Source organism: Delphinus delphis, chromosome 7 (genome assembly GCF_949987515.2).
Source record: "Delphinus delphis chromosome 7, mDelDel1.2, whole genome shotgun sequence".
Lineage (NCBI taxonomy): Eukaryota > Metazoa > Chordata > Mammalia > Artiodactyla > Delphinidae > Delphinus > Delphinus delphis.
Genome location: NC_082689.1, coordinates 70,133,004 through 70,150,835, shown reverse-complemented (window position 1 = coordinate 70,150,835; position 17,832 = coordinate 70,133,004). Strand labels below are relative to the sequence as shown.

General features: G+C 32.6%; 1 protein-coding gene across 1 annotated transcript in view; it reads left to right on the top strand.

The window, feature by feature from the left end:
- The window catches only part of PSMD14 (proteasome 26S subunit, non-ATPase 14), a 96,586-nt gene that overhangs the window by 59,454 nt on the left and 19,300 nt on the right, over window positions 1-17,832 (top strand). The window contains exon 8 of the mRNA XM_060016686.2: window positions 13,169-13,276. Coding sequence (XP_059872669.1) covers window positions 13,169-13,276 — 108 coding nt within the window. The remainder of the gene's footprint in view (window positions 1-13,168; window positions 13,277-17,832) is intronic.

Below are 17,832 nucleotides of genomic sequence, written 5' to 3'. Positions count from 1 at the left end.
CTATTTCCTGCCTCATGACAGCAGGGAGCAGCTCTATTATCACCTTCACAGAGCTGTCTGCAAATGTGAGAGGCAATTCGATTTTGCTCAACCACAGGGAGAGTGGATTAGAAAAACTACAGAACATACAGAAATTGGCTAGGTGGTTACTGCTTTAAAATACTGCTGAGGTGTCTTGTTTGAGCATGTACGTCCATTGTAGTGTAGAATAATTGCTAAAATACAATCACAATACATTTATGGAATCCTTTTTATGAAGCTTTTACAAATAATTTTTGGAGCACTTAAAAATAAATATTAGCTTATCAGACCTGGAGTTTGATAGTATTGCAGATTACATTTACATCTGCTCACCAGCTCAGACAAACTAAATATGGCTGTTTAAACATGGAGTTTTTATCTGTCATGAGTTTGAACACTTTCTGACATTATATAATTGTGATGAATAAAAATTGAGGTCTTTTCTAAATCATGATCCTATTAGATGTGATTTAGCTTTTTAGAGGTAGAAACTAGCCACAAAAACAATAATAATAGAAACTGATAATACTAGGCAGTTCTGAATGGGTAACTTCTGAGGCTTGCTATATAACTATACTTCAATTTATTTACTTTCTTTTTTACTAAGTGTATTGTTATTTAACTGATATAGATAAAAGGAGTTGAAAATCTTTGACATTTGTTAGTTTTATGAATTAAAGTACAGTATAATATTTAAGTTTAATTCTCTGATAATTAAGATACCTTATAAAAAAGTAACCCATAAATAACTCATTTAAGTAATAATTATTATTTTAGAAATATAATAGAATTATCTGATTAAATTCCCATGCCACAATATATACTACTAATAATTGAAGCTTAGTTTTAAACATAATTAGAATTCTGTTTTGTAGTTTCAGTGTGATTTTTAGGATATTTAACTCATGTGATGGTGGCTGCTTTGAAAAGGAAAATATAAACTTAAATACAGTGAAAGAAAGCATTTTCAAAATAGAATGTAAATAAATGAATATGTGTTTTGGTTATCTTGTTTATAGTATTTTAAATGGCAGTTTTAGTTTCCAAACCTAGTTTAGGTATTATATAACTGTGGAGTTTGCATTGTTTGTTTCTAATTAACCATGATTCAAAGAATGCATTTCATTAAAAAATATACTTGTATCACATGACTCTGTTGTCATGTGGTAAAGTGTAGTATTTAAAAATATATATCAAAAATTACTTTAGGAAATTACATGTATCGCTGTCTAGTTTTATATGTCATGAAAAAAATTATTTGGAAAAAATTTAGTATAAGCATCTATCACTGATGATTCGCATCACTTGTTGTACCTAACGAGATTCATACAATTATATCACCTCAAATAAGGATCCATTTTTTTGTCAATAATGTAACTTCATTTATAAGGTGTCTGAGTTTGGTTATAATTTATAGTTCTCTCAGTGTCTCAAAACTGAATTAAATTAGATGTTAGTAAGTCCATGGCCAGAGTGTTCTAGTTAAATCATTATACTTAAGAATATAAACTTACAAGAAAATGAAGAATAACATAGGACTCTCCCTTCCCCTTCCCTGCACATGATTTATCAAAGCTGTCAAAATATTTAGCAAGGCAATGATTAGATCAAGAGTTAAATGACTATATATAAAGGATTTAAGTGGGTGTCTGTTCTTTTAATACCTCTTTCCTGTATATTTTTGTATTTTCATTTTTGTAAGTCCCAGTATTATCTCTGTTTTTTTGAGTGATTAGGTAAAAATGGATTCTTTCTTTGTAATCTCAATTGATTCAAACTGGTTGATTTCCTTTTATAGTGACTTGACTTTATCTTTATGGAATTATTGCTATGTGCCAGGTATTACGGCAATAATCATTTGAACTTGTCTCATTTATTCTTTTTGATAATTCTGAAAATAGGTTCTATTATTCCATTTGTCAATGAAAGGGTATAAAAATTTAGGGTCAAAAGATTACTTTGCCCAAAATCATACTATTGTGTATTAAGCAGCAGAACAAGGATACAAATCTAGGTCTATAAAATTTCAGAACTCAAGCTGTTTACTGGCTCTTTAATATTAGACAGTTATGAACAATGTAATTAGAATAACTCAGGAATGGAAAATGAGTACCATAGTTATTGCAGGGCCTTCTCTTAATTTACATGTTTAGATATCATTCCCTTCAACATAAGTCAAGAGGAAGGAGCTGCAGTTTCTCAGAGTTCTCGAGAGTTCTGTGTACTATTTTTAGTAGGTATTATATATTAATTGATTTTCTCATATAGTATTTTTCTATTAATTAAAAACAGTTTAGACAGACTCATGTCTGTCAGCTTTTGTGACATCCCTAGGACCAAACATTGAGACCAACATAAAAAATAAAATGTACTATATGATAAAGAATCCATATCACTCTGTATATCACATAATCTTGGAAATGTTTAAAAATGATACAGGCGAAAAATCAATGATAATAACATTTGTAATTTAAATGGAGTGTAAGCTTATAGAAATTACCAGCGAGCTCCACTCAAAACTTACCAGTGAAATAGTTTTTAAGATTCTGTTTTAGTTTACTTGTAAAGAAAACACATATTAAAATATTTTAAACTTCAGTTCTCAAGTGGTATGGTGGCAACCTCTTGCTTAATGTTTTGTTATCTTGTATATTCAACCTACAGCTGGACTTAATCCAGCAACAAATTTAGAAGTAAATTCAACTTGTAATATGACTATACTTCTTCATTAAGGCAAAAAGAACAGTCACTTTGTGCAAAGTCATAAAACTAGCCTACAACCATGACTACTTTTGAGAACTAATTTTCTTGTCAGGATTCCTGTCAGTAAAATGTTCACATGTTACCTGCTAACTCCAAGCAATCTTTGTGTCTGTTCTCTATTTTGAAAATACAATCGCTAAAACCCCTTTATCTCAAATAAATCTTCACACTGGCTGGACTTTCTTGAAGATTTTTTATTTACTTTGATTGGAAATACTCAATGGGCTTCTGAAAATGTGGTGTTTAGTTTCAGATCAACTCATCATCAGGTATTTCTTAAGTAGAGCTGATATGCCTGTATGCTAATGGGGATACAAATTAAATAAAAAATGGTCTTAGTCTTTTTGAGAAGATAAGTCATATACATTTAGTGTCACTAGTGAGCCAGATAACATTCTGCTAGTTATGTGCTGGTAATCCTACACTGCATACTGATATAATACAAATTATACTGGTACTGCTTTGTTTCTGTAACTAAGTATTAAATTGGTTGCTAGTGACAAATGATTCAACAAATACTTATTTAGAACCTTTTATGTGTCAATATGCAATAAAATAGTACTTGTATAGCAAACATAGTAAATGCAGATTAAAAGTAGGCAGAAATCAGTGTAGACTGCATAAAGTAAATGAAGTTTGGACTGAATTTTAAGGACATCACTCTGTTATTGTTGTCTTTTAATCAGCGTTTTACAGAAAAGGTAGGGCTCTGAAGAGTAACTACAAAATATAGGAGGAAAGAATTAGGGAATGTATGTTATAGGAGCTTACCTTTTATTTTCAGATATCTAGAAGGTCATGTCTTTTTCAAGGTAAGGGGGAAAATATTTTACTTATCCAAGAAATTTTGTATTCGAAAGTTTTAAGATGGTGACAATTTTAAGCTACTCCACTAATAGTTTTGTTTTAGCATTTTCTTATTGCTATTAAAAATTATATACCATAAAGGCTGGGCATAAAGTAAAGAGCACAGGCTTTGGGATCAGGCCTGTATTAGAATCCAATTTTTATCTCTTCTTTATAGCATGACCTTGAGCAACTTACCTAATCTTGAGCTTTCTCATCTATTAAACAGGGATTTTAGTAACTATCTCATAGTATTATATTATGAATATTATAAAGTGATATATGTAATCATTACAGTGCACATGCATATAGAAGGTGTGCAATAAATATCACTTTATTATTCTGAAGATTAAAATAATTGATACTTAACAGGAAAAACAACTAGCATATTTAAAAAAATAGAACGTGAGCATTTCTGAAAATGTTGTTAAGAACAAGTCTATAAATTAATTACTAACTTGCTCACTTTAGGAAGATGAAGGTAATAATTACAAAAGAAATGAAAACTTTCCCGTTTATATTTTGTATGTTCAGACTAATTTAGGAACACTCTTCTGATTCAGCTGATTTTTTTATTGAGCACTTACTGTTTTTCCAACATATTTCTCTGGGGCATGCTGATGAAAAAGAAAATGAATATATTACTTTAAAATTCTGGCCTTTGAAATGATTGATGTGATTAAAACCATTTTGTGTTTCATTCACCTGTCTGTATGTTGTCTCTCTCACAAGATTGGAGCTTCTTTTAAGGGAGAAATGTTTCCATATCTTGGAATTGATGCAGTGTCTGCAAAAAGTAGTTTTTTTAAAATAAATGTATATAAGGTAAAATCAGGAATGAATGTTTCAGTGGTCAGCTAGCTGTTACCAATTCAGACTTTTAGCATATAAGAAAACTGCAACTAATTTTGTGAGGTTAAGTAATTTGTATACATTAGCGGTGATCACTTATTAAATGAGTGAAACATGAGATTGACAAGGTCAGTGAGCCAGTTTGTTCATAGACATTAACCTTGATGAATCCGAGCCTTGTGTAATCAGAGTTAGAGTTCAAGTTTATCATGTCATTTGTCTTCCAAAGGTAGTGAAAGATATTTAGAATAGCTGTCATTCATAAGATTTTCTGTTGATCAGTATCCCATAAAGGTTAATTAGGGCTGAATAATTCTTATCTCAAATTGTATATATACACATACCTTTCCTTTGCCTAGTTTTTCAGACTGAAAGAGAAAAATAGAAAATAGGACACATAAAAATTCTATTTCCATTCCTAATATAGCTCTGTGAGCATACTCATCCAACTCTTGGAACAAGGTTAGTTACTATATTATCTTTTGTTTGTGTCCTGTTTTTTACTCCTAGTATCAATTTGAAGTTTTATAACACTCTTAGACAATCTGTGAGGATGTCTAAGAAAATATTTTAGGTGCTAATGTGCATGTACTATTCCTGATAGACTTAATAGTCTTAAATTATAACATTAATTTAGCTGATAAATCAGAAATTGTCAGCTAAGAATTTTAAAGCAATTTTATGTTTAAAATTCTAAGAAGCATAAATCTGATATAGAACTAACAGTTCTTAGTTTTGTTCTTTTAATTTAGAGCTTCTGTATTAGTAATATAATTTCTGAGCTAATTTATTATTGTTTAGTAATTGCTATGCATTTGAGTGATAGACATCTGCTTCAAATTAGTTTGAATTCAGCTGTTTCTGTAAAGATATAGGAAAACCTTTAAAACAATGTCCCATTATCTATAAGAATATTATTTATTGACTCTTTTGCCTCTTGAATGCTTTTCTTTCCCCAATCTTACGATCCCTGGTCATTCATTCAACAGACATTTATTGATCATTACTGTGTGCCAGGCATACAGTGGACACACAGGAGAGTAAGATCTACTCCCTGTCCTTAATGCCAGTGTTGTACCGGAAAATGGAAACTATGACTTTGTATAAAAGGCCTTTGCGTAGCCCATGTATATTAATTGTTTAAGATCATATTCAAATGATTTGACATTAACCCTTGTTAATTGTGAGGATGTTTCTGGGCCTGGGACTTAGTTTTGGCGGATTTAGTCTGTTGTTATCACTAATTTCCTGAAGAGGGTAGAAATTGATTATGGTGGTGAATTTTCTTCTAAGTCATAGTTGATTATTATTCTAATGATCAGTAATTATTCTTAGACTAGTAGTAAGCTTTTCAGTAGATGCCCACTGCCACTTTTTACATGCCAAATAGCTTTTCTGTATACAGTTTTTATTCCTAATTAAACACAAGTCAGTGCTTTGTGATGTTTGAGTGTTTCATGAATTCAAAACTGAGCGGTGGTAAGGAAATGGGAAGTATATATTTTGTAAAGCTAGTGATTAGATTTTTATAGATAATGAATTTGTGGGGGCATTCAGTGGTAAAACTTTATATAAAACGGTAACCAAAGGGACTTCACTGGCTGCCTAGAGGTTAAGACTCCGTGCTTCCATTGCAGGGGGTGTGGGTTAGATCCCTGGTCAGGGAACTAAGATCCCATATGCAGTGCAGTGTGGCCCAAAAAACCCCCCAAAAAACGTAACCAAAAATGCTTTCTTGGAGCTTTTCATTTTAATAGATATTTATTCTGCACCATATTAGGTGCCCCAGGTACTCTGCTGGGAAATGGATATTCAGTGGTGAATAAGACACAAACCTTGCAGCGAAGTAACTGAATCTAAGAGTGATCTTTTCTTGCATTTGTGTTAGGATAACTGTTACATCAAATAGCTTGGTGATGAAGAGTACTGGCTTTGGCATGCTGTGTATGTACAAATGATAGTGGTATCACTTACCTGGTTGTCATCTCATTTAATGTATTCAAGTCCTCGGAACCTCAGTTTCCTTATCCATAAATTGAGAATAAATTCCATAAATTGAGAATTCCATAAATTGAGAATATTAATACCTACCTCTTGATTGTTGAGTATTAGACAATATAATTTCTATATGATATTTTAACAAGCCCAATAAAAATATGTAAAAGTGATAACATAGCAAAGTAATTGACCTTTGCATATTTTTCCTACAAAAAGGACTATATTTTTTGAGAGATGGCAGTCTGAAGGATATATTTGTATTTTTCTTTGAAGGTGATGTTAAAGCACAAGAAATGTATGTTAAGTCTTTTATTTCCCTTATCCCCTCCTTACTGCCTTTCTAACATGGGTGAGCCCTCGCCCTTAATCTCTAGAGCCTTTTATTCCTTTACTTTATGTGGGACTGTCAATAAGCATACCAATTGTGTTGCTTTCATTTGTCTACTAGAGGGGAATCTGAAGTCACTTGCTCATTTTATGTTGGCTTGACAGAGTAGCCACCAGATAGGATTGGTACTCTGAGTTGGTTATCTGACCAGTGACCCAGAGATGCTAGTATCTTGTAGCTCATTAATAGTCCCTGAAGAGTTCAGTTTTTAAGTTCACTGTTTATTCATCACCTATAATTCTAGAAATACCTATCATAGAGGAGTATCAAAATTCTAGGCATATTGTCATTTTTTTAAAGAGATAATATTCAGTATAGCTGTTACATTTTTTCTTTATTTTATTTAGGAATTTTCCTAGGGAAATATGTCTTTAAACGTCTCTCCCTAATTTCCTGTTGGTATTTTCATATGCCAAATGTCTGTGGATACCAAATTTATAATTCTGATTTGATTTTGAGGGTGGCTTTTTTCTAACTTTAACATTGTATTGCAGTAGCAGTATTCTGCTTAGTTTACTGGTCAGGTTGAGTGCTACAAGAAGCAAACGCCAAAATGGGATTCAATCTGTCTGACCGTGTGGAAGGAGAAAGAGAAAGTAGGATTGGGTAGGAAGAGCGTCAGACTGCAGCATGTTCCTAAGAAAGTTTCAGCCAGGCTGTTGGGGAGTCCTTGAGACAGTTGTCCTTTAGAAGAAGCCCTTATTTGGCAGGAATGGCTAGGTTTGTAGTACCCCTGCTGTGCTCAGACATTGGCTGGGAGTAGCCCAAGGGAGGTTTGACCTGGGGTGAACCCCCAGAGGATCCAAAAGTGTACCATCTGGAGTTTGTGAGTCAGCTATGCTCTCTACAGTAGGTTCTATTGAAAGGAGATCTGAGCTAGGCAAGTCCATGAGCACCATAGTTAAAAACACTGAGAACTATAGTGGTAGGTACACACATATTATTTCATTTAATCTTATCATTAAATGGTGTCATTCATGAGCAAATGGAGACATTGAGAAGTTAAATAACAGTTATCTTAGCTCAATAACTAGCAAGTGTTAGAACCAGAATTCTAACTTAGGCAGGCTTCTGACTGCAGAGTGTCTTAAGCATTTAAATACCTATACCATACTGAGTACATGCATACACTGTAAAAATTTTGCTAAATTTATTTTATGACATAACTATATTCTTTTTAGAAAGTTTCATGAATCTAAAAATGTTTAATTACCTTTCACCATACTAGTTTTTAGAGATCGATTTGTTTTTATTAAAGTATATATATCCAAAACGGTGGCTTTACTGTTTGCATTTTGATGCATGTCTTCACTTGTCAAAAAAAGTACGTTATGCTAGTTATACTCCATCCCCTTTTCTCCCAATATATTGAAGTTGTACTACAGATCTCTAGCTACAATAAGCAATTCTCCAAGGATGAAGAAAGAAAATGTACATACACATAGGAATTTCTTTTCCAGAGCTAAAATTGACATTTTATAAATAATTTCCATGTTGCAAAGTTGAGACTAAGAAATCACAGCAATTCAGTGATATGCATTTGGCATGAGTCAGTTTTAGTTCTTAGTGCTTTTCATTGGAAATGGCATAAAAAGTAAGATTTCTTTGAATTTTTTATGCCGTGGGCTTACAAGAGACATAAGATGTTTTTCTCTTATAGATGCCTGGCAGTGCACGGCAGCAGAAGTAACGAACTGGTCACAAACCCCAGCAGTACTTCCCAGGTCACATGCACCCTTAATTTTTAAAGAATCTAGAAACAACCTAAGCAGTTGATAACAGGTCATTTCTGGGTGATAAAGGGTATTTGATTTCCACACCTAGCATTTTTATAGTCATTTAGAGACTTATTTATGGTGGTGGGTTTATATGTGTTTAAATATGTAACCTAACTGGTCACTGAATTGTAACTCTTTTCTTTTCTTGATGTTTGACATTGATTTTGAGGTCTGAATTTTTTTTTTCAAGCTTTTTTTCTTCCAGCTCATTTTATATATAAACACTTCCCATAGTCATTGACTTCAATATAAGGGCAGCTGGGAATGCCAAAGGCAGCTACTGTTAAACAAAAAAGGAGAGGGGGGTGGGGAGGGAGATAAATTATGAAGTACAGTATCTACTGCCAGAAGTGCTTGTGTATTTTTCTTTCAAACACCTTTGAATTAAATTAATTTTACAAGCTTTACTTAAAAATTAGTCTCCTTTGAATGTAAAAATTGGGAACCATACATTGGTGCTTTAGAAATTTAGTCTAGTCTTTCAGTGACCTAGCAGTTGATATGAAAACATGAATTTAAAAATAAATAGCATATTGGATAAACTGTACCATACTCATGAAAGAAGCCAAAAAATTATGGATTAAACTGAATTTGAAAATAATTACAGTTTTGTGTCCTAAACCAGATTCGTTGTTAAAATGAAATGATAGGTCTTTGACCCTTGGGTGTGCTTGGAATAAATGTGGAACACAGTATTGTTTTTAAAACTATTTTGCTTTTATAAGCTAAGACAGATGTACAAAAAAGATGCAGTTTTTATTTTGTATTGGCAGCTTCCAAATATTTAGTATCTATTTCCAAGAATTGCAATTAGTAAAGCAACCATGGTACTGAAATCTGCACATCCCACAAGCTAATTATATTTGCAAGGTCAGAGTGAATACATATTTTCAGAAAAATAAAGGGTTATATAAATATGTGTCTTCTACTTGGCTGTTATATCACAGTTTGTTGATCTGGGGTATAATGTGTACAATTCACAAATTTGTCTGATAACAGAAAGTGGTGTGTGATTGTGTTTATTTTACTAACCAGTATATTCACAGCAATCACTTCCAAATATCTCTCCAGTAAAGATGTGTTAATTACAAAACAGACAAGGTCTTCTATTATATTAAAGCTACTAACAAGAAGACAGCAGGAATCACACATGTAAATAGCATCATCAACCCCTATTTTAGTCCTCTGTTTTGATCTGTGAGTTGCGCATAGACCAAAGGTGCTATTAAAGACTGAGTGTATGAAATAGGCAGCATTATATGAACAAAATTTATTCAACAAGAAAACAGACCTTTAACATGAATTTAACAAGCCTGAGAAATTATAAACTATCATATGCTGCAGATTCATGCAGTGATAATAAACAAAAAAGGAAAGTAAGAGGTTTCCCTAAGCTAGCCAAACTGCTAATGGTTTTGTTATAAGCTGTCTACTGTTGCAGTGACCTCTGAAAAGTCTCAAGGCACTTGTACCAGAAAAAATTAAATGGTCAGACCGGTGAATGGAGATTCAATGTGGTGCGTAGGACTGCAGCATGGAAAGGAATTATAAAAGTCTAGCTTCATATTCCTGAAAATGTTTGTCATACTTTAGCTTGGAAGTTTTTGTTAGTACATATTAAGGGGTAGTTTTTGTGCAAAGTTTTTTGGCTAAATTACTTTTTGGATTTATAACCTTATAAGACATAAGCTGAACTGGTTTAATGTATATATACTTTAAAACAAACCATTTAGAAAATTCATATAGCCCCCAAAAATGAATTTTTCCCCTGCCCCCCTCCCATAACTTAATTAATCCTTGGGGGTTCTTTGTTCAGTCTATTGTACCTAAGATTTCTGTTCTCATCCATGGAGTGACCACTTTGCTGTCATTCTGTTGCATCGTGCTGTAAATACATAAACATGGAGAAACGCCATCAGCCTATACACACCTCCAAGTGCTCACCAAGGCTTTTTCTTGAATCTTACTATGGCATAATTAACACCTTCTTCACCCATTGCTCATTAGTGCACTGGACATTAAGGAGTCTATTTTGATAGGTTGCTCTAAAGGAGAAACCCACTTATTCTCACAGCACAAAAAGCAATTATAAAATCGTATAGAAATTAAAATGTAGACTGTATTGCCATATTTATATTTTTATTGTGTACTAAATCTAATTTTGGTCTGCAGGTTGTTGAACATGTTAGTTTCCTTAAGACAGTTGCTATAGTGATGGCAGCAAATTCCTTTAATCTTGGTGTAAAGTGTTCATTTTCTATTGGCTTTCATATTGCTACTCAGAAATCGTCATTCTAAACATTTCATTTCATTTAGGCCATCATTTACTAGTTGAACAGTATATTAAATTCTTGAATTTTTCTCTTAATTTTAAATAGAATTAAAATTTCTAAATTTCAGACTGTTTTTAATTGATCATGATATCTCTTTAGCTGGTATTTTTATTTCCCTTTTATGAAGTTTCACACCTGTTTATAATATTCCAGAGAAATATTACAGAGATTTTTTTCTTGTGTAAAATAGCTGGTCTCCTGTTCTAGTTTGGAAGCATTCAGTATAAAAAAGATATTTTGTGATATATTGTGGAATTTTCATAGTTTTGTAGAAGTGTTCTTTTTCTACAAATGATACAGAAATCTTTAAATGGAATCCAAGTATTCTAAAAACAACTGGACCAAAATGATGCTTTGCTCTTAAATATTTACTGCTATTGGTTAGGGAAGCAATTCTTAATTTTGTATTTATTTAAGTTGTACATCTGTCTATCAAAATGGTCTCTTTTCCCTTCTTTAGCCTACATTTTATCTTATTTTTATGTGCTTTTTAGTAGAAAATTTTACTTCTATATGTTTTTAAACAGTTGTTTGAAATTATTTATGATAATATCTGATTAAAGCATGTTTGATAGTAGTACTTATTACTTTATGAAAATGATTAGAAAAAAGTTTAAGTATAAGCAAGAGGTATAAACCTAGGCCATATTTATTTATACATAATTGTGAAAGTTAAGTCTGGATTATAGTTACTGTATAAAAAGAAAAAAGTTTTCACAAACTATTAAATCATGCATGTTCTGGGGATACTTGGTTTTATTTTAAGGCAAGAGGAATCTTTGGGGAAATTCAAACTGTTAGAAATAAAAGCAAAATTCAAAGTTTTGGGGCGGCGGGGGGGGGAATTGCCGGAGTAGATGGAGGCCTTAGATTGAGTCACTTGTCATAGTGCTTTGGTGTAAGTTTGTATTCATTAGTACCGTTGACCCTTCATGGCAGCTTTTTAGAAAGGGTGATTTTTCCTTTCTTTCTTTCTTTAAATCTTATTCTTTAGCATATAGCATTTAGTAATACTTACTACAGATTTTTCAGACTTGATTAGATTCCAGTTGGTTTATTTTGGAAATAAATTTTTTTTAATCCCTTAGTATCCTCAAACTATAATTATACAAATGAGAAACAGTCTAGTAGACAATAGATTTTAAAACATTGATAAATCTCAGTTGTTTAGCACTTTTAAAGGCAAATCTAGAAATAACTGTATTACCCTGCTTTAAGATATTTTTATGTGAAGAATGTATTGAGTTTATTCTCTAGGTAATTGATTTACATTCCCTGGAAGAGGCATCTGTCTTAAGATCCCCAGTTCTTTACATAAAACTTAACAACATTTAAAAGCTTTAACAAGTTCTTTCAAATCCATGATAATGAACAGAGAAAAGCATTCGGATAGTATGTGGTTCTTGTTCAATCTCTTAATATATGAGCTAAAAGATGATTTGTATCATGTAAGAATTTGAAGTGTTTCTCTACAGAAATATTGAGTACACCTAGGAAAAAGAGGATACCTATTGTTATTTCTTTACTATGAACTTAGGGCTGTATCATTCTATACCATGTTCCTGGCTTAAAGCACGGATGACCTTGGTTTTCTTGTATTGTGCCTCGTATTCTTGACAGTGGCTTGGACATTTAAGGCCATCAGACAAGGTACAAAGTCTTTTATAGTCACAAGAAGTAAAAGGTATCTGACTAGAAGAGAATACGTGGAGCAAGTGCCTTGCTGGTTGTAATTTTGTTGTCATTTCAAGTACTGTGGTAGTATAATTGATGTGACAGGGCTGGGCTTTAGATGTGGTCCCTTAGCTTGTGCTCACTTTCAGTTTTAGTTTCTCTTTGTCATTCATTTTGATTAGGTAAAATTTAGGTGACAGACATATGCGCACCAATGAAGGCTGTTTGGTGTAAGTTTAGTAATGACGTATTTCAATAATAAAGATGCAAAGTTAATATTTTCCTTTACTGCTTCATGAAAATTGCAATAATTGGTGTCACCTTACATTACAAGATAGAGGGTGGTGTGCTGATGGTGCAGTCAGCAGGAGGTTCTTTTTTATTAATATTATAATTAAATGATTTTCTGGAAATAGGCCAGAAACAGATGCAAGTTGATCATGCCTTGTCCAGTGTTGCTTGGCACCATCACTTGCTTTTTAAAAAAGAGATGACCTGACACCTTGTTTTTACAGGTTGTTATTGATGCCTTCAGATTGATCAATGCTAATATGATGGTCTTAGGACATGAACCAAGACAAACAACCTCAAATCTGGGTCACCTAAACAAGCCATCTATCCAGGTAATACCTGTATTTGATAATGTGTTAAAACTGTTTTACATTTTAAAAGCCTGTTATAAATGACCATTTTAAGATCCAGTACTTAGCATTTTAATTTGTTTTGCAATTAATTTTTCTTGTGCTTTAAAAGGAGATTATGGAAATAGTGTTGCAAAAGTTAGATTTGCTCACATATGAGTCTGCTTTCAGTGAAGTCTTTAAACTTTCCTAACATAGTTTGAGGACACCCTTTTGGGGGGCATAGTAGAGCCTTAATCTTGAGAGTACCTTACAGCTTTGCACGGTTAACACTGTAGTAAAGGACTGATAGGGGTTTTAGGTGGAGTGCGTTAGGTATCATGGTATCATTATTGGTTTGGTTAGTAGACATTTCTTATAGTAGTAAATAATGGTAAATTATTGTATACTTTAAGAGGTCCCCAGAAGCAGTTCCTAAATAGTACTTAAATATTTTTACCTTTTTCTTTTTTCTTTTTTTGCCTTAATCCCTACTTTTAAAACAAATCATATAAAACACAACTACATATTTCTTTTGATTAGAGTTTATATCTTGTTCTTTCTAGTGATGTCAACCACCATTATTACAGTTATTCAGACACTTAATATCCTCCTGAGTGATTAATGTTTTCTTTGTATCATCCACATGCTTCATTGTTTTTACACAGATCTTTATTGTCTGCAAAAATTATTTTAAATGTGTTTTTAAATGCACCACAACCTGTGTCTATATAGTTAATTGCTTCTCTGAAGATTAATTAAAAGGACAGAAATACCGTGTTTGGTTAAATAGAACACATAGGACAGAGACATTATAGTAGCTATTGCTGCTCCCCTTCTGAAACCTTGCTCTGTCATATGATTGTCTCTGGGGAGTTGTGGCTTTGACAGTTAAACTAAGCTTGGTTATACTTTGATAACTTTATACTTTTAGATGCTTACTTTTTCAGCAGTCACTCATCTGAAATCTTCATCAAAGTGAAAAAGTTCTTTCAAAGGATTGAGGTGTGTTCCTTTTGAAAAAATTACTTAGAAGCCAGGGAAAACTGCAAAGTATAGTGAGTACGATGAAATAAGCTACTAGTGTTTTTGATTGGGTACAGACAAGCCCATACTTGCATGTTCCAAGAGAATATATTATTGGACCTGTTTAGCCTGTGATAATGACCTTTCTTATAACCCCCATAGCATCATACTGCTTCATTATTTTTTTGCAAATATTATTTTTTTTGTTAAGTAGCATCTCACAGTCTAAGATCATTGTGATTACTGCATGGTGTGTTTCTGCCAGAAGTTTTTACTAATTGCAAGTCAACAGCCACCTGTTGCAGATTTCATCTTTTAAATTTAAACACTGGTTTTTAACCTTAAAATTTGAGTTAATTAAATAATTAAAATCTGTTTCTTTCTACATCAGTCCAGTTTGTATTTTTACCTTATAGTCTGTAATTTAAGGTGAACCTTATGAAGCAGGTTCCAAACCAAAGTTAAAAGGACCTGTGTATATAACAGCTACAGCGTCATTGTTTTCCATTTCATTTTAGTTTGTTTTGGCTTCCAATTAAAATGTATATATATTTATTTCACAGTTTTTATAGCGTCCATCAGGAAAACATCTATCTGGGTGCTTTACAGTTTTGAGACAATTCCAATACTGAAACACTCAAATGGGATCAAGCCAAAAAGTGACGGAACAAAGGCACACCTTAAAACAATTTCTTAGTTTTCTAAGACAAGCTAGAAAGAAAGCATCCCAGAAGAACTGGAAGTGAATGGTGATATTCATAATAGAGTTTTAAGATGTGTTAGCAGAATCTTTACCTCAGGGATCAGAAGCCTTTCAGAAAGGCCGTGCCTTTTATTTTGAAGGAAAGTTAGTTTGTATTTAGAGGGATCTTATTCCTAAACCAGCTTATTACTGGTAGGAATAGGAACCTAACAGGTACCATCAGCACTCATGTGGGTGGTTACTAATGCTTTTCTAACACTGATTTTTTTTTACTATCATACTTAAAGTAGGGGGGGGAATATTAGGGTTATACTGTAGACTACTATTTAATATATTGAGGAAAGTTCAAAATATGTTAAGAAAAAGATTATAAAATCATATGCAAGTTCTCCTTTTTGAAAATATATATTTTATAAACTGTGCCTATATATTTACAATATGATATTAGTATTGATTACCTTTAGGTTGTAGGGTTATTGAATTTTTTTTCTTGTTTTTCCTTCTCTATATTTCTTAAACTTTCTACAATGAAACATATATTGCTTTTAGAAAATGTTATTTTTAAAGCACTAATAGCAATATTGAAGTATCTGCCACAAGACAAAGCTAATAGACAACGTTTATGTGAACTTTCATGTTTTAAATGAGAGGTCATTAATAATCCTGATAGAGAGGGAAGAGTATAATGCCTGTACTGTAGACTTTTCTATTAATATATGTGACTTTGTATTATTTTGTTCTTGGAACATTTGACCATTATTGTCAAATGTATAGAATTGAGAGTTAGCAAGCATTTATTTTAGTAACTAAAAATGTAAAACTATTCCACTAAAAATTGTTCAACAACATTTCAGATGCTTAAGGGCCACAGTGTATATGAAGACAGGTTGTCAACTGAATGGAAATTTAGTAGCTGTTGATGCATAGATGCATTATACTAGGGTTATGAACCTCTAAGTGTAGCCCTGAGTACAACTGCATTGTCTAACACAGTTAAACTATTTGAAAAACATTGCTTTCGGTAGTTGTTAAACAGCTATAAAATAGTTGTACTAGAAGGAACCATTGTGATGATTTTGTAGGTGAGGAAACTGAGGCCCAGCAAGTTTGTGATTTGCCTAGCTTATCCACTGAGTTACTGTAGGAACTAGTACATAACCAGAGCTCCTCATTCTTTTATACTATATTTGGAAGTTTCATTAATTCATTAATTTTGGCATAGATAATGTATATATACAGCTCAAAATTCAAAGGGTATGAAAAGGTATTTAGCAAAAATTCTTGTCTTCTTTTGCCATTTGTGACCCAGTTCTCCACCCTAAAGGGAACAAAGCACATGTTTTGTTTCTTTCCAGAGCTATTATATTTATATAAAGAAAGATTCATTTTAAAGTATGGTTTACTGGATTATATTTAGTACCACATTTTCAGTTTATCAATGTAAAATAATTTAAGGCAAACATATATCTTTAGATCTAAGTAAATATGCCTTTTTTAAGAGCATGAAACTTTTTTAACCTATCAAGAACCTATAAATAGGTTATTACATAGTTCATAAGCTGTGTATTTTATAATATGCCTGCTTTTCCACAGCAGTGAGCAAATGGAGTTATAACTTCTAACCTCTTCTCAGTAGTCTGGACAATGCCAGTGAAGTATTATTTCACCGTAATGATTATTTGTGTGCTTTTCTTTGAATTTGTCATACCAACAAAATTATAAAGCTCTACTCTAAAGATTAGCTTAAAGAAACATAGAAATAACCTGGAAGTTAATCAGTGGGATCTCAAGACTCTGCTTTGTCTAGTTCCTCCTCCAAGCCACTCTTTGTCTAGAATAAATAGCATCTTAGACTGATAGTACCAACCTAGGAAGAACTTCCTACTTTGAAAGGTTGGCAGCCTTTGAGCAAAGAAAACAAGGGTCAGGATATCCAAGAAGCAAATAAGCTAAGTCCTGTTAGTAATTCCAAAAAGTATTGTCCCAGAAACAGTGCTCTAAAAGGTGGCTAGCTTTCCAGGTCAGTCACTGAAATATTATTTAGCCCACAATATAAACACTATAGAATAGAACCATGCTTTTTAACAGTGCTTCTATGAGAAACTGTTGCAGATTTCAAATAATTAATGAATGAGCTTCAGGACAATATCCTGTTTTAATGAAGAATTGCCTAAATTTTCCTAAATTCATCATATGTTTGTTAGGTGTAAATTTAAAAGTTAAGTATTGATGTTTTGAGAAATTTCCTGATTATGTAACTTCTTTGTCTGCCTGACATACTATGGCATTTGCTAGTATGTTATGTTTAATTTGCAATTTGACCCTGTCAAAAGGCTAGTCTCCCCCTTGGTAAAGCTAATCTTATATTTGGTGTATGCTGTCACAACTTGTAATTCAATGTCAACTAGAATGGGGAATTTGAGAGAATTTGTTTTTCACTGAGCTAAATAAAAGAGCCTGTGCCTTTGGGTTTATATGGAAGGAGGACTGTACATGGCCAGTTTACCTGTGATTTGGGATGAATGTACTTGGGGGCACACAGCAAGTGAGTAAGTGAAATTGGGAAATGGCTTGAGGATATCATTTGATTTAAATTTATATTTGTTTTATTATTGTCCCTGCTAATCTTTCATGCTGCCTGTTAGTTGTACTACTTCCATCTAAATAATGTAATTGAAAATCAAGTAGGTAGTGCCTTCAAGTTCCAAACTGTATATTTCAGCAGTACAGTTAATCTCCAAAATGTGGACCTATCTGTGTGCCCATTTGTCTGACTTCTGTATCTCTTGGCCATACCTGTTATTAGCTTTATGGCCACTATATAGAATTA